Source organism: Callospermophilus lateralis, chromosome 14, assembly GCF_048772815.1.
Source record: "Callospermophilus lateralis isolate mCalLat2 chromosome 14, mCalLat2.hap1, whole genome shotgun sequence".
Classification (NCBI taxonomy): Eukaryota; Metazoa; Chordata; class Mammalia; order Rodentia; family Sciuridae; genus Callospermophilus; species Callospermophilus lateralis.
Genome location: NC_135318.1, coordinates 21,043,528 through 21,068,412, shown reverse-complemented (window position 1 = coordinate 21,068,412; position 24,885 = coordinate 21,043,528). Strand labels below are relative to the sequence as shown.

Below are 24,885 nucleotides of genomic sequence, written 5' to 3'. Positions count from 1 at the left end.
CCTGTAATCTCAGTAGCTTGGGAGGCTGAGGCAGGAGAATCTCAAGTTCAAAGCCAGATTCAGCAACTTAGCAAGGCCTTGAGCAAATTAGCAAGACTCTATCTCAAAATAAAAAAGGTGGGGGGCAGGGTGGGAGAGTCAACAGGGCATTACTGAAAACACATTAGTAGAAACTTGAAGAAAGAAGGAATTACCCGGGTGACTATGTAGGGAAACCGTATGGGGGAACAGAGAACTTATGCCAAGAGCCCAGGGCAGGAAAATACCTGGTGTGTCTGCAGCACAGCAAAGATGCCAGAGCAACCAGAGGTGAGCATGAGAGAGGAGGAGACCCAGCAAGCAAAAGAACAATGGACAGAGGACAGTGGCAACAGCAATCACATGCTTTTCACACCACTGGAGGGACTATGCCTTTTACCATGAGGGAAAAAGAACAGTATCTGAAGATTCTGGGCAGAGGAGTTACATGATCTGACTTGTATTATAAAAGGATTATACAATGTCAAGAAATTATAAAAAGGAAGTATTAAAGGCTCTTGTAAAGGAAATATTAAAGACTCTGCCATCGGAACCACTGACCTCCTTATCTGACTGGGATAGAGGAGAAATCCCTCCTTGAAAGGGAAGGGGAACTTGTTAACATCTCCAAATGTGGCCCACTCTGGAGGCTGAGGCAGGAGGATGGCAAGTTCAAAGTCAGCCTCAACAACAGTGAGGCACTAAGAAACTCAGTGAGACCCTATTTCTAAATAAAACACAAAATAGGGCTGTGGAAGTGGCTCAGAGGTTGAGTGCCCATGAGTTCAATTCCTGTTGCTAAATTTAAAAAAAAAATTACATATATATATAGAGAGAGGCGGGGGGAGATCACGTGCATGGGTCACCTCAATCAGGTTCTGCCCCTAGCTTCTGAAGATCAGGGACTGGGGATGACATTCTGAATTTTACAAAGTTCCCAGTTGATATCTTTGAAAAACAATAACCCAGATAAACATTAAGGTCCCTTTAACTCTAAACTATAACAAAGTGCACAGGTTACCTAAAGAAATGACTGTTGTTTATCATGAATAGACATCTAAATTGGTTAGTTCATTTTGTTTTATTTTGTTATAGATGAAATAACTTCTCCCCCATTTTCTGAACACCTTACCCAGTTGTTTTTCTTCCCGGCATAAATTTCCATGTTTTCCCCATACTGAGGCTCTTCCAGCAGCGTCTGGTACTCAAACATGAGACGTGAGCTCTCGCGGAGGCGGCTGCACTGGAACTGGTGGTACTGCTGCACCAACTCCTTCACCACCAGCAAGAGGCACTCCGGGTTTGAAGGGTTCCAGGAGGCGAGGTTCTGCAGAGCCATAAATACGACAGGTGAAAACGATTTTCATACAAATCCCATGTCACATCAATACAGAGGAAAAGAGATATAAAAATCTCACAGTGATAGACTTTTCTTAATTAGCCATGACCCTAGAGATGAAGTTAGAAGGGTCTTGTGAGCTTGGAGATTTCTCGACTTTCCAAAACTCTGCAGACAAATCAAGGAGTTTGGCCGTGAATAGGAGGCAATCGAAAAATGTCAAGAAGGGTAGTTAACAAAATAAGAAACCTAAATATCCCAGAAGACAGAACTTGTTTCTTATTCTTTTACAATTTTAGCGGTTTTTTTCCATTGGCACTAAAATTCAGCATAATATGCTACAGTAATTTAACTCCAGATCCACAGGCCATCTGCATCAGCAATAGCAGATGTAAACATGAGAGTCTCACAGAACTATAAACACAAAGGTGATGGTTCAGCCTGAAAAAGAGAGGAACAGATTAGAAACAAGGGGAAATACAATTAAGAAAGGCATATCTAACAGAAAAAAGGAAAGAAATAACTAGGACATTTTATGACCAGGAAAGTTTCTGGAAATGGGTGAAACTCTGTGAAGTACACAGTAATTGTAGGCTCACATTCATTAATTACACAAATATGTATCAATTCCTATCATACATCAGCCATTGTTCAAGGCAAGGAAGAAAACAGTTCAAGTTCCTACATTTCAATGGGAAAATAAAGAATAAATAAATATAGTAGATGTGATAAATGACACTGAGAAAAATAGAGCATATTATTCCAGAAGCCTAGTAAAGGGAGTTCTTTAAGGATAAAGAAGTGATCATTAAGTGTCCAATGATGCTGATGAGTAAAACGAGACTAAGGAGTCAATACTGGCTCTAGTACACACAGGTCAGTAGTGTCCCCGACAAATACTATTTGGTAGAGTAAAGCTTGGTCATCAGGGGTTTAAGAGAATGCAGAGAAAGAAATTGCAGACAGCTAGTACAAACAGTTCAAACTTGGAACTAGAGAGGAATGCAGGATCAAGGGTATGCTTTATATGGAGGTCCCTGGCCTGACACAGTCTTCCTGCAGACAGGGAAAACTGATGACACAACAGAGAGAAGATGCGAACACCAGGACAGAGGATAGTGAGGCAGGTGGGGATCCAGGGGCGGGTGGCGATGGATTGGATCTCCAAGAGGGCTGGCCTTAGAAATGAGCAGAGTCTATCCCCAGAAAACAGAGGAAAGGCCAACTGAACAAGTACACAAGCAGGCGGGCCATTCCACCTGTGGCAGGAGCTTGTGGCATTTCTCTTCTGATGGCTGACATCTTCTCCATGAGATGGGGAAGAAGACGATGATCTCTGAAAGTGAGGAAGCAGGATGGGATACTGGAAGTTCAAAACAAAAGGATGAAATAGTCATTTAGAAAAACAAATGAACTAGAGAAATGCAGTGGTGCTGGGAGCCATCAGCCAAGTAGGTATGACAATTTCCTTGCCAGCGTACCCCATGTTTCTTTAGTGTTTAGGGTGTTCCCCCTTTAGAATAGGGCGGTTTAGCATAATAGGAGATTAGGGTGTTCCCCCTTTAGAATAGGGCGTATCCTGCTGCTGAGTTCCTCTTGAGTTCTTAGGGTCAGACAGTATATTTTGGGAGACAGAAGCCCATGTGGAGTGGATTTGGGCAGAGTAGTGGATTTGGGCAGAAGTGGATTTGGGCAGAGTGTGGATTTGGGCAGAGAACGTGGATTCCCCCAGAACGTGTTTGTAGACGGCCGGTGTGAGTTCGGGAATAAAGAATTGCTGTTTGAATCTACAAGCTGTGTGGAGGCTCGTGATTTGTGCCCAGCCAGAGACTGCGGCACAGTGGGAAGTCCAGAGAGCACCAAAAGCCCACTGAGGTCAGAGGTGTGATTTGTAAGTGAGACCAGCTAGCCTAAATCCACTGCCTCAGGATAGATGTGGAGGAGAGGGGATTTGGATTCAACAAAGTTTGGGATTTTGCAGACAAGTACTAGGGAGCTTTCTAGGGGAAGAGATCTTAGAGGGGTTGCAAAAGAATGATTATAATCATGGACCACAGTCATTTAGGCAGGATAAAGCCAAATTAAGTTCTTAAGGGAAATGAGAGTTAATGAAAAGGTGGCTGGACCAATGGACTGCAGGTCTTGGTGGTGGGTCAAAAGAGTTGTTGGGAGTTGAGACACAAAAAAGAAAGAACTGGAAAGAGAGAAGGATGTGCTCAGAAAATGGATGCTAGCCCCTGGAGATAATGGAGGTAGTATAATAGGTATAACATGGTTTGGTGTACTACCCCCAAAAAGGGTTGGTGGCATGGCTAAGGCAGAGTGGAGGATGAGATCATGACAGGAGAGGAGGTCAAGGATTGAATGGCAGGGGTATTAGAAGAATCATTTATATGAACATTAAAATCACCTAGAATCATGACAAGAGTAATGCTGAAGGGGTGCCCAGAAGCAACATGCTAAAATCCTCAAGCAATAAAGAGAAGGACTCAGAAGAGAGCAGAGGGTCCTTGAGGCTGCTGGCTAAGTTTCGGGCTGAGGGTGAAGAAAAAGGAATTTCCTTGATAGCAGTATGAAGAGCAAGGCAAGTGTCTCCAAGCATTGAGTCACAGGGGTAAGACAGATATCAGTACAAACAGCTACTGATGTATATGTTATTTGTTTCTCAAATAACCACTTATTTGAGAAACAGGAAAGGAGGCAGAATCTCAGGGCAGAGAGGGGACCGGGCTTTAGAACAGGGATTCTCAAACTTCACAAAGAATTCATGGAAGAGCCTTAACCATTGCCTGGACCCTACCCTGCTACCCCCTACCGCTCACACACAAGCACACGCGTGAACACACACACACACACACACACAACAAATTCTGATTTCACTGGGTCAAACAGGGTGTGGCCTGTGTACTGGAATTTTTTTCCTAAAAGTTCTAACAAGCAGCAAAGGTTCAGAACCAAAGACTTACAGGAAAGCGGGTAGGGGAGGACTGAAGATATCAGGAACTTTACTGATTAACAGGCCAGGGAAATATCTAAAAACACCTACTCTACAAATCTAGAACTATAACATCTATTAAAAAAAAAAACAATACATTATAAATGTTCAGCAAGTAGTAACTGCATAACTTGCCAAATTATAAAAAAGTCTAAAAACTTTCCATATATTCAAGTTAATCACAATGGACACCTTATAAGTTATATTATTATCTCATTTCACAGATGAGGAAACTGAGACAAAAAGTAGTATCTTGCCTAAGGTCACAAAGTTATTGAACAATAAAGCTGGGTTCTACCCATAAGCAATTTGTCTCCAAGTCCCTGCTCTAAATAACTATACCATAGGTTCTCAAACATTTAATCTCAGGAAACTTTTATATAAAGAGCCCATAAAACTTCTGTGAGTTATGTGGATTCATATTTACTATAATTAATATATACTGTATTAAAAATTAAAACAGGTAAAAACTGAAATATTTAATTCATTTTTAAAAGTAAACCCATGTTAATATGAATGACATTTTTAATAATAACTCTATTTTCAAAAACAGTATGAAGATGGCATTGTTTTGCATTCTTACAAATCTCTTTAATGTCTGGTTTAATAAAAGTTGGATTCTCATATCTGTTTCTGCATTCATTCTGTTGCAGTATGTTATTTTGGCTGAAATAATGAAGAAAATCCAGCCTCAATCTAACAGGCAGTTTGAGAAAAGGAGTATTTTAAATAGACTTTTCAAATATTCTTTGATACCACCCCAAAATTCAACAAGTAGAGCCTGGCACACTGGCACACACCTGTTGGCCCAGCCACTTGAGAAGCTGAGGCAGAAGGACCACTTGAGTCTAGGAATTCAGTGCCAGCCTGGGGAACACAACAAGACCATCTCTAAGCAATAAAAAATTAAGACACTCAACAAGTGGTATTTTCTTAAAGGTTAGCTGCAATGTAGAATCTGAAACTATATCAATAAATATTTTATATTCTTACATTAAATTCCATTCATCTATCCTATCCTTTGAATGAATCTTTTACTCATTTATGACTTTGTACATCCTGCATTGGTCATTTAGGAAATATTGATTCATTGAGTTATGCATATCTTCCCATTGCTCACAAATTTCATTCATATAATATAAAAAACAAATCAGACGGGCACAGTGGTACATGCCTGTAATCCAAGCAGCTCAGGAAGCTGAGGCAAGAAGATTGCAAGTTCAAGGTTACCCTCAACAAGTTAATGAGACCCTCAGTAACTTAAGAAGTTCTCAAAATCCAATTTTTAAAAAGGGTTGAGGATGTAGCTCAGTGGTACAGAGCCCCTGGGTTCAATCTCTAGTACCACAAGAAAATAAAAAGTAAAATAAATCATATTCATTAATACTAACACCAATCTCATCAGAAAAGTTTTTAAACAGTGTAAAAATATCAACCTCAGGGTAGTAAACACAAGTTTTCCAAAGTACTAAGTTTCACTTGAAGATAAAAAATTGTCATTGGCAATAAATATTGTCAAGTCGTTTACGAAGTAATAAACTCACTTTGGTTTTTTTTCAATATTTTAGTTGTATATGGACACAATACTTTTATTTTATTTATTTTTAATTTTATGAGGTGCTGAGGCTCAAACCAGTGCCTCACGCATGCTAAGAGAGCACCCAACCACTGAGCCACAACCCCAGCCCCCTCAGTTTGTTTTTGAGAAAATGTCTGTCAACTACTCAAGTCTGAATAACTATAGTTCATCCATCAATCATTCTTTCAAGGACAAAGTAATAAAAGCACATGGGGGCTGGGAATATAGCTCAGTTGGTAGAGCGCTAGTCCAGCATGCACAAGGCCCTGGGTTCAATCCCCCGCACCACAAACAAAATGCAACTAATTCAACTTGCAACTCAAACACAACAGGGGTTTTCCTCAAGGACTGGGACTTTAAAAAATTGTATTTTTTTTTATTGGTTGTTCAAAATATTACAAAGCTCTTGACATATCATATTTCATATATTAGATTCAAGTGGATTTATTTTTAGAACTTCATTTCAGACCTTCTTAAGTGAACTGAATTTTTCCCCCCAAGAATATGCAGCATTAGAGAACAGAGTGACTACTCGCAGTGTCACTGTATGCACTGCCCTGATTAGGGCTCAGGCATCAGTTGTACCTGGCACTGCTTCTGTAGTGTAAGTACAGATACTAGCACAGCAGCGGGGTGGATAATATTTTAATGTGATTCTGAAAATGGTTTTGACTTTGTAGACCTCTGAAAGGGTCTCAGGAGTCCCCAGGAGTCTGCAGACCACACTTTTAGAACCATGAGACTACATTATATTGCTTAAACACAAACTAAGCATGGCTTTTATCAAAAGAAACCAAACGAAAAGTAAAGGGATGCATTCATTAAAAGGAGAGCAGCCAAAGGTCAACCGACCATGGGCTGAAAGCACTAAGGAAAAAAAAACATGCCTCTGTACCAACATGCACAGATTTTTTTTCTGTCATTATTATCTAAACAACAGAAATGATTTAAAATCCACAGGAAGATGTGCATAGATTATATGCAAATATTACATTATTTTACACACGGGACTTGCACATATTCAGATTTTGGTATCCATGGGGTCTCTTGGAACCAATCCCCACAGATACCAAAGAACAATGGGACTTTATTGACTGGGTTGACTTACAGGAACTAAATGACAGTGGGGAAAGTGCTCTTGCATTTATAGGAAACACAGACCTTCACAGATGTTCACATAAAGACTTGAATGAAGGAAGGTGAGTCTTTCAGCTTTGGACAATGAATAAAAGCAACATCTTGATATAAAAACGATTTGATAAAAAGAGTGCAAAGTCTTCCCTGGCAAACCTTTTGACCTCAACTGCCTGAAATTCCTTCTGAGCTATGCAAGACAAAAGATTCAAAGTGTGAACAAAATATAACAAGCAAGTATAGGACTTAAAATGATCATTACATAGCTGGCTATGACTTTCCTTCAGATATCATTAAACATTGATAAATAGGAAAAATATACAATATTCCATTTCTTGGTCAAATATTCTGCCAAATTCTTGCTGCAGTATTAGAGTGAAAAAAAGAAAAAGCTTTTAGTTACCTCCATTTATATTTTTTAAATTCTACCGCTTCAGCAGCTTGGCAAGAAACAAGCCTACACACCCACCTACACAAACACACATCATCATCATCATCATCATCATCATCATCAAAACATATATGCTGGCAAACATCACTACCAACTTGAATTCATTTCAAGTGATTCAATCTAATTGTTAAATGCATAGAAAAGACATGCCAACCTGCCCCTCCTTTTCCATTAAAATACAGTCTCCCAATACCTAGAAATTCATTTGACCTTCTTGGCCATTCAAAGCACATTTCACTAGAAAACAACCTCATCAATCCCTTTACTGTTGCTACATGACCACTTTGATTTGTTAGGTAATTTGTGGTTTGAACCACTTTACCTAGAAAGGGAGAACACAGAAAATATACAAGGGTTTTGTCACTCCTTAAAACTAGACATACTTTCAAAACAAGTCGAGAAATACAGGATATTTTAACTTTCCATTCTCTCAAGTAGACATAAAGAAAGATGCCCAAAGTTCCTTCAGGGAGAGGACAGGAGGAAGAAAACCTTAGTTGACCTCTTTACAAAGAAAGGAGAAATAAGCGTGTTTCTCTCTTCACAAAGTTCTTTTTCTTCTTAATTTGGGTAACGTGTAAACCAAGAAATTTGAAATGAGGATGACCACAGAGCATCAGGTAGGTCACAATACATACTAACAAGGAAAGGGAGTAAAAAAGAGAATCCAAACATGAGGAATAAGAGGGAAGAATTGAAGTTCACTGGATTAGACAAAGGGGAATGAAGGGAAGGGAGTAGGGGGTGGGAATCTGAAAGACAGTAGAAGGACATGACTTTCCCATGTTCATATATGATTACATGACCAGCGTAACTCCACATCATGTGCAACCACAAGAATGGGAGGAGGTTATACTTCATGTAAGTTTGATATGCCAAAATACATTCTACTGTCATGTATAACTAAAAAGAACAAATAAAAATTTAAAAACTAATGTAAATTTTTAAAATGAGGATTAAAATATACAACAGAAGGAAAAAAATAATTAACTAGTATCTTGAGGTAGAAACTGATTCATTCTCACTAAAACACCTGTGATGTTGTTCAGAGAAGGTATTATGTTAGAGACTCTTTTTAGAGACTTGTTAACTAGAGGTAAACTAGTTCTGTTTGTAGAGATCGAATAACTCTGCTGATATGCAAGTGTAGACAACAACAAGAAAATGTAAATGTTAAGTCTGCACCCTCCCCCCATTAAGTTTACCAAAATACCAGTTTCTAACCAAAGAATCAGCACCTGCCTCCTAGCTGTCAGGACAATCTCGTGTGCAGCAGTAGTTGTGCATTCCCTACTATGACTCTCCTGCCCAGGCTGCCAGACCAGAGAGATGCCCCAGCTCATGTGACCCTCATCCTTCCCACATTTCTCTGTCATAATTACACTCCAACTACACTGTATACTCCCAAGTCAGCGATCCTAAAGACTCCAATGGGCCAATCCAATCCTCAGCTCTTCATCTGAGCTTCCTTATGTCAGAAAGACAGGGACTAATAATGTTTTCAGAGGCCTACCTCACCCTCGACTCACTTGTTCAAAACCAAAGCTTTTCAGCTACACCAAAGCAAATTCAGACGTACACAGGGATGTCAATAAATGGAAAATATTAGGAAACAATGTATCCATAGTTCATTACTTTGGGGAGATTAATATGGAAAATAAGCAAATGAACAAAGGAGACTTGGAAGCATCACTGCCTAATGAAGGGAAGAAAATCTTCCCAAAGAAAGCTTTTTTCTTTTACAAAATAATCTTCTGATAAAATTTTCAATTAATTAAAAGATAAAGTATAGGAATAGATTAAAAATAAAACAAGAAAAGTATCTTAAACTTCTTACTATAAAATTTTGTTCAACTGTCTAGCATATCAATAAAATAAAAGGAAATCAAAACTGATTAACAACATATAGAAAGTGTACCACCTTATTAGTAATCAAAGAAATATAACTTTCCTCATCTTTCCTTTTTCAAAAGCTAATTTCTCATTGAAAAAAATAATATATGCACATGATAATTTTTTTCAAATAGCTTAAAAGAGTATACAGAAAATAGTCTCTCTCCCAACATAAATGATCAGATGGCCTCCCCAGAAGACTACCCTTACCCATGGGGACTGCACAGGACACCAATATCTGACCTTCCTTGAATACCCCTACAGATTACTGTGGCCTTCCCATTCTGGACTTCCTCCCCTACTCTTTCAGGCTCCATCACCTGCTCTCAGGGTTCAATCAATCACTCACCCCCGAATCAGTATCTGACTGCACTCATTAGCCTGACTTTCACTTCCAGAAAGCTCTATTAATTATTTCTTGCTTCCAAGGAAATCCTGATCTGTCCTACCCCTCATCCAGCATTCCCCATAAGAAAGGAGAGTTGAGAAAAAAAATTATAAGAAACTCAGTTATATAAATTTTTCAAGTTGTTTTTTCAACAAAGGGCTAATGTTGGTGAGGGTATAGTTTAATGGGTACTTTTATACATAAGAATAAAAACTGGTATAAGTAGCTTCACTTCATAGCAATACCTATTCAAGAATCTTGAAAATCATTACCTCTAGAATTCTCAATACCATTTCTAAAAATCTAAGAAAACAACTCAAGATAAAGGGGAGGAAAATGTACAAAAGTCATTTATAAACAAAAATGAACATAGAATCACTTATAATATCATTAAATGTCTCAAAAACTGTTGTCATCAGAAGGAATAAGATGCCACCAGTGTTTCTAAGCACATATTGTACTAACATGAAAATACTTTTGTTAAAATATTAAATGAACAGATTTACATCTGCACATACATATATATATTATGATCACAACTTTTGGTTACTTCCATTCCCTCCAAGCCACCACAGCAAAAATCATTTATGCACAGAAAAATTGCCAGAAATTTAGAAGGATTTTTTCCTCCTTTCTATTTCTCCATATTTCCAAATTTTTCTGAGGGTATATTTATATGTGTGTATATATAAGACATGCACATACTTTTATAATGGAAAAATAATTTTTATAAAACAGAATAGCATATTCACATATTTAATTTCAATCCATTTTTCCCTCAAGATTTAAGAAATTCTCTTCCATTTGCCATTTTTACATTTTATGAGATAAAACTTCAACTGTCTCTTCTAACCTACTAAAAGTTAGCTGGTTTTACAGTCTTCTGGAGAATAAATCTTGCATCATTTAACCCTAAATATATTATGCTTCAAGTAACCTTGAACTCATTATTTCTTAAATTCTAAGCCTCACAGAACACTTCCCTAAAGCTAATGTAATATGCTAGAATGTAGTGGTCACAGTTGTAGTAATTTCATATGCTTCTCTAAATCAAAACTCTTACTATTTTGTATTATACTCATTTGAATAGGAAGTCTTAGGAAATGACCAATGACATTTTACATTTCTAACAGAACAGTAACTGAACAAGCATGAATTTTTTAAATGTCACTTCCTCCAAAGAATACAAAAGATAACAAAAATAAATAAATTTGCTACTGACCTATTTGTAAGAGCACTAATTACTATCAGCAATGAAAATCTATACCATACATTAGCACAGTTATGTATGTTGAACTCCTCTAATATATCATCTGAAATAATTAAAGTGTAAATATTTAAAACCTACTTTTCATAGTTTCTTTAAATATAGCAACTTCTACTTTTTAAAGGTAGAAATAATATAATGTGAATTTGGGAGGAAAAGAAGTAGATTAAGAGAAACCAGCTTTAAAACTACACAGAGTAAGTCTACTCCTCTTCCATGTAACCATACTTCAAATATTTATAGTCATGTGACTCACAAGGACAACATAGCACTGCCTACCTCATCCCCTACAACTACATTTTTAACTTGAAATTACTATTTTGGGATTTTATTCTTAAATTCAATCATTAAGAACAAAATGGAGCAGCCAGAAGGGAAGAGAACTGAATGTACTCTTTGGTCCACTCATAGACATACATACTAACTAGTAAGGCAAAAACAAACCACCCAATCAATAAATGGGCTAGAGAGCTGAACAGACACTTCTTAGAAGAAGATATACATTCAATCAACAAATATATGAAAAAACATGTCTAGTAATTAGAGAAATGCAAATCAAAACTACTTTAAGATTCTACCTGATGCCAGACAGAATGGCAGTTATTAAGAATACAGACAGCAAAAAATGTTGTCAAGGATGTGGGAGAAAGGCACACTCATTCATTGCTGGTGAGACTGCAAACTGGTGCAGCCAATATGGAAAGCAATATGGAGATTCCTTAGAAAACTTGGAATGAAACCACCATTTGACTCAGCTATACTGATTTTAAGGCCTCGGTCTATACCCACAGGACTTAAAATCAGCATACTATAGTAACACAGCCACATCAATGTTTATAGCAGCTCAATTCATAATAGCTAAACTATGGAAGCAACCTAGATGCCCTTCACTAGATGAATGTTTAAAGAAACTGTGGTATATATACATAATGGAATATTACTCAGCATTAAAAAAGAATAAAATTGTGGCATTTGCAGGTAAATTAATGGAATTGGAGAATATCATGCTAAATGAAATAAACCAATCCCAAAAAACCAAAGGCTGAATGTTATCTCTTATAAGTGGATGCTGATCCATAATTGGGGGGACATGGGAAAAATGGAGGAGCTTTGATGGGGAAAAGGGGAAGGAGAATTGGAAAGGGCATAGGGGCAGGAAAGATAGTAGAATGAGATGGACATCATTACCCTAGGTACATGTATGACTGCACATATGGTGTGATGTTACATTGTGTACAACCAGAGAAATGAAAAGTTGTGCTGTAATTGTTTGCAATGAATCAAAATGCATTCTGCTGTCATATATACCTAATTTAAATAAATTAATTAACTAAAAATAAAGTAAAATATAATAATATATTGCAAAAAAACTAAACAAGGTGGCTTTGTGATCCTCAGTGGCTTTATTTTCAAATATTCTAATAATTCTCTTGACTAGTGCAAGCAGAGCTTATTGAATCTGAGGTCTGAGGTTGTTGTTGTGATGTTTGAAGTTGATAATTACAGTCTTTAAAAACCCAGAGGAACCTAATTAGAAAAAAATGCAAATCTCTATTATCCAAATGAATAGCAAAGTAGACACAAATATAAGGTCATTTCTGGGATTAATGCGGGCCAGAAAAAGTTGTCTTAGAAATACAGCTAGATTAAGTCCTCACACCAACTTGGGAATTATAACAAACTGTAAAATCGAATGTACAGATGAAACATAGTGATTTGTGATCTGTGTTCAGTGGTAACACTAGAGCCAGGATCAGTGTAAGTAGGAGGCACTCCAGGCCTTCTAAGCCTTCCTTCAGCCAATGCCTATAGAGCTCTCCAAGGTTCTGACCTGCCCCTCAAACCTCCCTAGTGTGTGTGTGTGTTATGTGTTGTTGTTGTTGTTGTTGTTTTTAATTGACTTTCAGGATAAAATCTACCAGTCCATTCCTTGGCTTATAATTAGTAAAATTTTCTAGCTATGAGTGGTAATATGATCTTGACTCTTCTGTCAATATAGATCATGACAATTATATATCCTTGAGAAGGACAAGGGTAATTCTTGGACAAAATACACAAATACATTAGTAGCTGAAAAATGTGATTTTTGTGATAGTAATGACAAAACTCGTGAAAGAGAAAAAGTAAAATAAGAAATCCTAAGTGTGAACAGTAGGCAGCCGTACCCGATTGTTAGGTATGCCAAACTTCCAACTAACAGGGGAGTTCTGGGGTAATTTCAAATATTTATCAAGATATGAACCTACTGGCAAATCACCCCAGAATTTCTCTATCATGATAATTTTGTGCTAGAGTATCAGAATCACTAGAGCTTCTCCCATTCTCCCATTCATAAGCAATACTTTAAACTCAAAATATTTAAAGTATTCCAAAAGTAAACCTATGACTCCACTTAGAAAAATTCAAAAGCCTATAATATCTCTTCTTGCCCATCAGAAGTTGCTCTTACAAACCACCTTTCAGTTGCTCTTAGAGAAGGACACAGCCCCACTCCATGCTAATTCCCACTTCAGCTGAGTCATGAGGATCACCCAGCTCATTTCCAAGCAATGTTTCTGTCTTTAGAAGTGATGAATAGATGGGAAGAAACAAGGGTGGGAGAGAATACAGGAGGGAAGAAACCTTACAGCACATCCCTTGCTCCAGCCTTCCTTATATATTAAGAGGAAGAAAGTAAGTAGATTTCTTTCTCTCTTGGAAACTCCCCTAATGGGATAGGAAAACAAAGGAAAGCGTACCTTCAGAGGAAAAGAAATTTCATTAGCCTTCCTGTCTTTCTTGACATTACAACCACTTGAGAAAAACAATGCCCTTCCTACAACATGTATAAGAGAACTAATGCTAAAAACACAGAAACTACTGAATGTAAGTAGCTTGGGGAGTTCCAGACTGAATAATAACTGAATCTACTCTTATTTCTTCCATAGGTGTTATCTTAATCCACCTAATTTTAAGGTGCTACCTTTTAAATACCATATTGATACCAAAAAGCTCAAGTTTTATACCTATTGTTTCTCAAAAAAATACGAATAGGGGCTAGAGTTGTGGCTCAGTGGTAGAGCACTTGCCTGGCATGTGTGAGTCCCTGGGTTCGATCCTCACCACCACATATAAATAAATAAATAAAAGATCCATTTACAACTAAAAAATATTTTTTAAAAAATACAAATAAGTTCAACATAGATCAAAACACCAGTATAAACTAAAATTTGAAAATTGAACTGTATATATTAAAAATCTCTTTGCAGCCCAGGCTGGCTGTGGCTCTGACATTAATGTTGCTGTTTACCTGGACCACTGAAGTCACACATTTTTTTCAGTCAGTGCTACTCAGACTTTCAGTGACAATACTGCAATGGCAGAAAGGAAATTAGCAAATATGATTTCAACTTAATTCAAATTGTTTTTCCTGGGGATGTATTTAAATTTTCCAGGTTGCTCGAATATCATCCAGGGATGTGATTTTGAAGGAGACAGCTTGTTACTGTTTTTCCTGGCTGTACTACAAGAAACAACAGTGTGAGCTTATTTTAAGTTAATGTGTGCTTCTGTGTTTCTTTACGAGAAATTAACTGCAATCATTTAGTTAAAGCAAACACTTTGTTAGTGTTTCACTTTTCATTAGAAAATGTCTTCAGGAGGCTTTCAAATTTTGAAAGTTAAGAATCCTAATTCTGTCCATAGATTTTAAAGTTGGAACAAATTACTTAGATCACAGTGAAGAGCTGGGTCCAGCTGTGTGCACCTATAGTCCCAGCTACTTGGGAGGCTAAGGCAGAAGGCCGAGGCTGAGATTTAAGCCCAGGAGTTTGAGGAAAGTCTGGGCAACACAGAGAGACCCAGTCTCAAAACAAAAACAAACAAACAATCAAAAGTTTCAACGAAAGATCAGTCAAACTTATAGATCCTTTGCTGGTCCTGAGTGTTTGTTTTTGTTTTTTTTTTTTTAAAGAGAGAGTGAGAGAGGGAGAGAGAGAGAATTTTTAATATTTATTTTTTAGTTGTTTTTTTTTTTGGCGGATACAACATCTTTGTTTGTATGTGGCGCTGAGGATCGAACCCGGGCCGCACGCATGCCAGGCGAGCGCGCCACCGCTTGAGCCACATCCCCAGCCTCATCCTGAGTGTTTTATACCCACAGGTGAATCAAGACATCATAGAACTCCTAGCCTTTCCCCACAGCAAGATAATGACTTCCTGTCTCAATCAGGACCAGATCTCATGGTAGATCCTCATTTCCTTCGCCCATGGTAATCACAGAGACCCATAGGATTGGGCAGAATGGAACAAGACAGAACAAAGAGCTTCAACCAAGTTGTTATTTATAACTAGAAAAACACTTGGAGGCTCGGACACCTGGTTTCTGACCCCTGGCCTGTATGATTTCCCTAGCCAGACTAGGCTCCCAGGCTATAATGATTTTTATTTTCTGTTTCTCTTCATCTTAGCTGACATCCCAGGACTTTATTCCAAACCTGCAGTATTTGCCAGAACCTCCTCCTTTCAGTAAAATTCCCACTTAAGGATCGTCTTGGCCAGTGACCTTAAAGCCACCAATGTAGTAATGCCATCCATTGTGTGTAAATGGACAGAGGAAACTCCAATAGAAAGGAGGCTAGCTCAGCTCTTCCTGTTGTAACAGCCATGGGCAGCCACTGGAGCAAGAAAGAAAAAGCAATGAGAAGTAGACAATTAACTAAAGGAAAAGTTACCCATAGAGCACTTTATATAGTAGTAGGAGCTTTCAGTGCCTTTACTCTTTTCCCTAAAAACTCTACCCCCTTGACCCAGGCCCACATAATGTCTTTGACCTTGACCTATATTTAGAAGGCAACCATTGTTTAATATCCAACATCTGTTATTCCTCCCTCCTATAACACCAGCCCAAATTTCCCTTGGGAAAAAAACCCCTCCCCATTCTCAGGATGGATTTTGAGAACCTCCAGCAAAGCTCCATTAGTTCTGAGTGCAAATCCTACCAATGTTTCCCATATACCTAGCCTTAATGACTGATTCAGCTAGGGGCACATACCCCATCAAACAAAATGAGATAAATGAAGATGTTGGCTGGGATTGTTGAGAAACAAAGGTTTGCCTTCTTGTCATAGAAGGAGAATATACAATCTGAATTGGAATAACAGTTTTATATTCAAAAGAGAAGAAGCCTGAGCAGCTGTGTGGCTACAGAGACAAAAAGGCAACATAATGGAAGGCAGAGAAAAAAAGACATGGAAAGAAACTGGGTCCTTAAATGGCAATATGTCAGCCACAGCACCAAACCTTATCTGAATCCAACTCTGGGCTTCTAAGTTCCGTAAGCCAAAGAATTCCCTTTATTGGTGAAGCACTTAGATTCAGGTTTCTGTTGCTTAAAGCAAGAATAAGAAAGGGAGAGGAGAAGGAAAGAATACTGATATATTGTAACACCTACTGCCATTTTATATTCTCTAGGACAAAGAGGTTTACAGGAATTCTTACTAAGCACAGCTGTAAGAGCCCTTATAAGTGAAGGTATTTATTCAGTTTGGATATTTATATTTTCTGCCACAGAAAAAAGTTGAATAGCTTTTGTTGATCTGTAGGAAAACCTACCAAAAAAATTAATGCATTTCTACCAACAGTGACTACGATGATTTCTGCTAATGAAAAAAAAAAAAAAAAAAAAAAATGGAGAAGTAGACATTTGTAGATTACAACTCATGTAATGGATTTAAATTCAAATGTATCTGAAACAGGTATCTGAAATATTCCCCATCCCAGAGATTTTCAAACACTAGTAAGGCAATTGATTGGGTAATAACATGAGACTGCTAAAGAAGCCAATAGATCCACTAAAGGAAAGAGAACAAGCAGTCCAGGCCAGATAAAGACACTTCAATTATTGATGTATATCTTGGGGTGAATACAACAAGCAGTAACCAGGCTTTCATCCTCCCTAAGCTTCGAGGTCCCTTAAAGGAGACATTGTTACCTTTCCTTCACTTGTTCAGCATGTGCAAGCAGTCACCTGAATTCTGGTTCCATTCCAAGCTGGGAATGTGAGCCTTAGACCAGTAAACCTTTACATCTTCTGCACATACTTTCTCTTTCCAGAGAGATTTAAAATGGACCCCCACAAAGTGGCCACAGTGCCTGCTGCCTTGAACCATATATCAACTTAGCAATCCGTCCCTATTCCATCTACTTTCACTTCATCAGACCTCTCCAGCCCCAAAGCCAATCCTTCCCAGTTCTTTCAAAACTGGTACCCTCACAGTCAAATGAAGAAAAGCATCCATTCCAATGTTTTCACAAGTCATCACAAGGATATGCCTCATCCAATGATGTGCTTCAGGAGCCTTTACAAAGCCCTACCAATTTCTATCACCACTAACCCACTGCCATCAAACGGAATAGGGTTCCTCTTCTCAATCAATACAACATAAAAAAAAAAAATCCCTCAACAGAAGCTTGCCAGAATGCAATCTTGCAGCAAGTATATGAACCTTTCCACCTCCAGAACTGGCTATCCCAAAAACAACTGTGAAAGCACCTTAAAAATGCCTATTCACAGGTCCTACCCTTGGAAACCCTGATTCAAAGAGCCTGGGGTATGATCTACTCCTTGGCCTTAAAGAATCTGTGTTGTGATTTTTGGAGGCATGATTAGGCATGATTAGACAGCAAGGCTGAATCCTAAAAAAATTAACCATCTTTTTGACAGATACTCTCCTTGTGATTAAAGGTCAAAATAATTTCACACAAACTCATTAGACCTTCCACTGAAGATCCAATGAGTTAACGATAACCAATCCCCCCACCCTCACTAGAGCTTTCCACTGGTTGCCACCATGTTTCCTGGGAAGTATGAGAATGTCCCTGAGACGTCTGACCTACTTCTAACAATGATTAACACCTAGAATCCAGAGCTGCCCCTAGATGGGGGAGGGGAAACAGACTAGACAAAATTCAACAATAGAGAGCCTATGTCATTTGTGCTCATTTTTTATTTCTCCTACCGCAATGAATTTTACTAAGCTTGACTCCCTTATGTGCCTAGATCTGTAATATCTTCCAAGTTCCTCCTAGGATCCCTTCACCCTTGATTTCAAGTCATCTATGACCCAGGATAAAGCACCAAACACCCTTCTAAATGGTGTGATCATTCTTAAATTGGACATATTTATTTGCATTTAATTTTAAATATCATCTTTTCTCTCCAAGGTTTTTGTGATGGTGCCAATAATATTAAGGAATTATGGAGCATTTGCAAATTGGCAGCCTCGGCCTGCAGACATGCTTTCTTTGACCCACACAAAATTTTTATTTGAAAATCTTTAGACAAGGCATACACACTTCAGTAGGTCACAATCCCCACTAATTCTGGCTATTTTATATCTGGCTTTTTCACTCATTTGTTTGATTTGACTGGCTCCTTCAAACATCTGTTTGTAACCTCTGAATTAAGACTTTAAGGCATTTCCTAAAGAGATTGTTTAGTTCCTTCCATGGCTCCTTCATGTATGCTACATGCATCAGGTGTTTATCAGTGTCACATAAGCAAAATGCAGCAGAGACAGCAGTTAGAGTTCTTCAGTCCCTGAAAATTAAAGATAAAAAGAAAGTTCTCTGATTCAATGTACCTACTAATACACGTAAGTAATGACTGCTTTTCTGGTTAACTATAAAAATATCTGATAACAGGGACAATATCTGATTCATTTTTTACAAAATACTATGTCAGACATTAAAGACTAAAACATGGGGACTCAAATTATTTTTCAACTGATCATCAGTACACTTCAATATAAACTAAATTAGGTATATTAAAGGATCCCAAAATTATACAGGGTCAATAAAGATACTGGCTATTGGGAGTCAAAATTTATCTGATGGTTATGAACAGAAGTAGACAAAAGAAAACTACACAGTAATTCTAAAAGTGCAATATTGAAATATGACTAATTACAGTTATCAATCACTAAAAGTTTGAACAGTCTGAAACATAGTATCTCACATGCATTCTAAAATATAATTTCTTTTCAAAGGCTAGCACACTTAAAATAAGAATGCTTTTAAAAAAAACAGATACAAAAACAAAGTACAATTATCATGGCTCAAAAGACAAAGTCTATGGGATACAAAATAGCACATAAAATCAGTTCTCAGTTCAAAAAACCTGCATGAGATGTTGATCTTCCTGTTTTTCATAAACCTTATAATTGTGCTTCCAGAAAACTACCAAGCATCTGCCTCCATGTAGCTAATTCTTTTAATCTTGGAGCTCTCACAAGGAAATAGAGAGTATACTGTGCCAGGATCACTATCTTCTCCAGCCAAAATCGTTATATTTTGGAGCCAATTTCCTCTTGGTAAATTCTGATCAAATTCCTTCCATTTGCAGCTTCCTTAGTAGTGGTAATGGCTGCACATGTCACAAGTCAATATATATGTGTATGTTTAACAATATACATTATAAATGTAACAGTAATATGTATACCTATGTACACAGGTAAACATAAGTCTACATATGCAGCCAAACATAAATATATACATGAATACTAGTTCCTGTTAGGTCTCTTTAAGTGATTCTGTGACTCTCACTCAAGCTATCTAACATTACTTTGGGATTCTGCATTAATCAACTGCTATGCAGCTACAATACAATGATAATTAAGGTTAGTTATAATAATCCTAATGCAACAAACAATTCCTTAAATGCTTCTGAATCATCAAAGAAGATGATCAAAGATCAAATTATGTTCTATTTTTAGGGCAAAGGGTATTTTATCAAAATTCAATTATGTTTAAAATGTTGATTCAAGTATAGCATATACAGTACATTTTTATGAGTATGAATATTTAATTAATCAGCATACCTTATTTCATTGATAAAGTAGAACTTTTGTAATTTTATATATGATTCTCATCTTTAAAAAGTTAACATTACATACATTATTAACAGAAATTATAGATTAACCATAACACTGTTATGTTTCAACCTAGGTATCTAATTCTTTAATCCTTCAAGTGCCAAAATACCAACTCTCTAGTTGCTATTGTTATTGTTTAAAATAAAACATATTTAATATAATTAACCTATCCGGATGAATCAAGGTCATTATTATAAGAATATATAATACTGCCCTTTTTAAAATGAGTGATATCATTCAGGGGATTTAAGTGAATACAGCTGCTACCTGTCCTTGAAATAAATGATTCCAAGAAACTGGATCTTACAGCCCTTCTGTTGCTTTGGATAGTTCTTTTCTACTTCCTATATGCATATTCATCTCATTTTGACATAACTAGTATTACTACAAATTCTAATTCAGTTATAACAGTGTCTAAATACAAACAAAAGATGCCTTTATGGCTCATATATAAAATAAAGCATGCAGGGGCTGGGGTGGTGGCAAAGTGGTAAAGCACCTGCCTAGCATGTGCAAGGCACTGGGTTTGGTTCTCAGAACCCATACAGATAAATAAAATTAAGGCCCATTGACAACTAAAAATATTTTTAATAAATAAATAAATCACACAGTCCTTATCCCAGCTGTTTCAAAAATTCAAAATATTATGGGTGGAGTGAGGCCAAGAGTTATTTTTGGTTTGTGACTATGTACTAGGTGAATGAAGATGAAAGATATCTGGGACATAGTGTCTTAAAAACTATGCCATTAGAACACAATTAGCAAAATGGCATCTCTGGTATTTTATAGAACAACTGACCCTATTTCTTCAACCATAAATTGTAAAGAAAAAAAGAAGATATAGAAAACCTATAAATTAAAAGAGACTTTAAAAATATAACAATCACAATGCATAGACCTTAATTCAAACTATTAGAAATCCAAACAATGGTCACTTGATGATGCTAGGGAATTGCTATTAAATTTTTTTAAACAAGATAATAGTGCGGTGGTGGTGCACGCCTGTAATCCCAGAGGCTCAGGAGGTTGAGGTAGGAAGATCGCAAGTTCAAAGCCAGCCTCAGCAAAAGTGAGGCATTAAGCAACTCAGTGAGACCCTGTCTCTCAATAAAATACAAAATAGGGCTGGGGATATGGCTCTGTGGTCAAGTCCCCCTGAGTTCAATCCCCAGTACCAAGAAAAGAAAAAAAAAGATAATTGTATTTTGGTTATGCTTTTAAAAAGATTACTTATTGTTTTGAGTAACACACTGAAATATTTACAGATTATAGATTACATAGCATAATTTTAGGATTTGCTTCAAAATACTATCTTAGGCAGCAAGTGGACAGGAGTACAGATGAAACAAAACTATAACTTGACAATTACTGAAACCAGGTGACAGGTCCATGGGGTTTCATACACAACACTTCCTTCTTTTAAACATGATTTTAAAAATCTCCAAAAGAGGAAGCTTTTTCAAATGAAGATATATAATAGTTGTAGTTAATTTGATTTATAAAAATTATAACAGAGCATTATGCTTAGATTTCTAAAAATGGCTAATTACAAACTTACAGACATGGCATGATGCTAAAATGTTAAAGAAGCTCTGTCACATTATGAAGAATACGAGCAATAAAAAGTGTCGGCGAGGATGTGGGGAAAAAGGTACACTCATACGTTGCAAATTGGTGCAACCACTATGGAAAGCAGTATGGAGATTCTTCAGAAAACTTGGAATGGAACTACCATTTGACCCAGCTATCCAACTCCTCGGTTTATATACAAAGTACTTAAATACATACTACAGTGACATAGCCACATCAGTATTTACAGCAACTCAATTCGCAATAGCTCAACTATGGAACCAATCTAGATACACTTCAACAGATGAATGAATATAAAAAATGTGGTACATATACACAATGGAATATTACTCAGCCTTAAAGAATAATGAAATGATGGCATTTGCAGGTAAATGGATGGAACTAGAGATTATCATGCTACGTGAAATAAACCAATTCCAAAATCCCAAAGGCTGTCCAATGTTTTCTCTGATAAGAGGATGCTGCTAATCTCCACAGTGTCGGGGGTGAGGGAAGAATGAAGGAACTTTGAATTGTGCAGAGGGGAGTGAGGGGAAGGGTGGTACTATGGGGATGGAAAGGATGGTGGAATGAGAATGACATTATTACCCTATATACATGTATGAATACACTATTGATGTGACTCTGCACCATGTATAGCCAGAGGAATGAGAAGTTGAGCTCCATTTGTATACAAGGTATCAAAATGCATTCCACTGTCATGTATAACTAATTTAAACAAATTTTTTAAAAAGCTCTGTCACTATACTAACCTAAAGTCTTCAATCTGGCTAAATAATTCCTTAATTCTCAAAACATTCATTAATCCTTTATTCTAAATCTTATAAACACATAACATTGTTTTCTTAGAAAACAAAAATTTTCTCATAGGGAATGTTGCAAAATTAACATAAAAGTTTACAGTTCCATTTTTATAGTTATAAATTTTTAAAAAGGAAGAAAAGTAATAAATGTATCTGGTCTCTCTTCAGGAAATTAGTCATTAATTCAATAAACAACATCTCAATTGTTTAAAAAGTTTGAAAATTACTGTTACCACTTATCTGATACTGGAAAAATACATATATATCATAAATATATAGCTAATTCCAAAATCATTTCTATTCAGTTCAATATATCAGTATAAATATAACAAACTCACTTTGAAATAATAAACATTTTTTTTCCTGACTATAAAGTATTTTTTATTTAAAGAGTAGATTTAGTGAATTTGGGATTAGGATTAGTAGTGAGGTAGAGGTTGAAACTAAAATGAATTGTTACTTTATACTTTTAATACAACAAATATGTTTTTAAATTAAAATCAAATACCATTGGGATAAATTTTGCTATTTTTAAATCATTCACATAGGGACTGGCTAAGCTAAACATGTTAGCTGTAAGCATCTCCAAATTAACAAATAGTTTTTTTTTTAAATGTACCTTTATATATACCAATTATATGTAATTGTTATATCACTCACTCCTCTTACAAATCAATATTTTAATATCCTAAAGGACTCCTTTAATTTTAAAAAGTGACGGAAGATCTCTGATAGACTACTTTAGATACTCTAAGTAATTAGTTGCCCTTCTTTTTAAAATTCTATAATAATTCAGGCTTTTTACTTTTCAATCTGGTTTCTTCATAAATGTTCTTGAAACACATTCAAGAAAATGCAGTAAATGTGTTAAATGTTTTGCTTATAATAATATTGTACTTCTATGGTATTTTCAAATCTCAACAACTTTAAAACATTTTGTTAAATGTATACAGGGTCTCCTGAGTCATTGTCAGTGCTAGGCTACAAACCACTCTGTGGTTAAAGGATTACATCAGAACAGTGTAAGGGTAGAGCTGGCACTTCACTTCGCAGGTTTGAATATCTTGGCTCTCCAAAGCTTTTGTGGGGGCTGCAATTTGGCATAAAATTCTAAGTCGGATGCAGATAATTTCTCTGAAAAATGTTTTTTAATGGCTAAGGTTTTTGTCTTTTAAAATGTTGGAGACAGCATTTATTAGAACCAAGTTCAAAATTTTAAGACTCCTTTTTCTTTGTTAATGTTCCCATCCCCGCAGCTAACTCAAGTACAGCATAATAATCCCCAACCAAAAACTTTTAGTAAGTACAACAACTCATTTGTATTAATAGATTAAATATAAGATTAAAAATCAAAATAAGTTGCTTCCATTATAAAGGAGAACTAGAAGACTTCTCTGTACACACAGACATTCGCTGAGCTCTTTCTTGTTATGATTATGTGTTGCCCTTGGTCGTTTTGGTCTCCAAACTTCTTTTTGTTTCCATTTTTTTTTTTCATTCAAATGTTATCTTCTTCATTCCTCACAAAAGCCTTGTGAGAAAGGTACAAATATTATCAGTCTTATCAATAAGGCACAGATACTAAGTGCCTTGAGCAGTATAACCACCAGCATCCGGTATCCCATAAACAGATTAGAATCATCTATACTTCACCCATACTATTTTCACTACCTGTGGTTCTCAACTCTGGTTATATACTACTATTGGCCCTCCAAAAACAGCCATTGCCCAGTCTCTCTCCCCGAGACTAAGTAACTAAATCCAAATCTTTGGGAGATAGGACTCAGCCATCAATATATTCCAGATGTCCTCATGAAAAAATCATAAGACTATATGCAGCATACAAGAACAGAGAGTAGAATGCTCAGTGGCATTCACCTGTAACTCCAAGGGCTTTGGAGGCTAAGGCAGGAGAATCAAAAGCCTGAGGCCAGCCTTGGGCAACTTAGTGAGACCCTGTCTCCAAAAATAAAAAACAGACTTATGACCCTGATGGTGGAGGGGAGCAGGGGGAGGTGGTAGAGCATCCTTGGGTTCAATCCCTTGTACTACAAAAAAAAAGAAAAGAAAAGAAAGGTAGGTAGGATGGCAGACATGGTCAATCTTCAATTATCTGCTTGTAAAACCAAGTTTAAAAGTCTTTTTTTCCCCACCCCAGTCACCCACTTCTCCATTCCCAAGTCAGAAAACACAAGAAAAAAGTTATTGTATTTCATGCCTACATGAAGTATATTGGGAATGTAATATACACCCACTAAAATGTATAAAACAACTCTAACTAAAATGCCCTCTGAATGATGTACAAATTTATGCCATCTTTACAGCTATCTCCCTTAATTATATCTTGTTGCTTCTCATTCTTTCTGCATCTCTGACCCTCCAACTGGCTTTTCTTCTTCTCCCTGAAGAATTAATAAAAATTTGCTGATAACAAACTCTTGTTTACCTGAATTTGTATTTATTTCACTTAAATTCTTTAAGGATATTTTTGCTAGATATAGAATTTTAAGTGCGAG

At 36.7% G+C, this 24,885-nt stretch overlaps 1 protein-coding gene across 1 annotated transcript in view; it reads right to left on the bottom strand.

Moving 5' to 3' along the window:
- The window catches only part of Babam2 (BRISC and BRCA1 A complex member 2), a 392,625-nt gene that overhangs the window by 264,167 nt on the left and 103,573 nt on the right, over positions 1 to 24,885 (bottom strand). Inside the window, exon 5 of the mRNA XM_076832846.2 lies at positions 1,151 to 1,345. Within this exon, the coding sequence (XP_076688961.1) occupies positions 1,151 to 1,345 (195 nt within the window). The remainder of the gene's footprint in view (positions 1 to 1,150; positions 1,346 to 24,885) is intronic.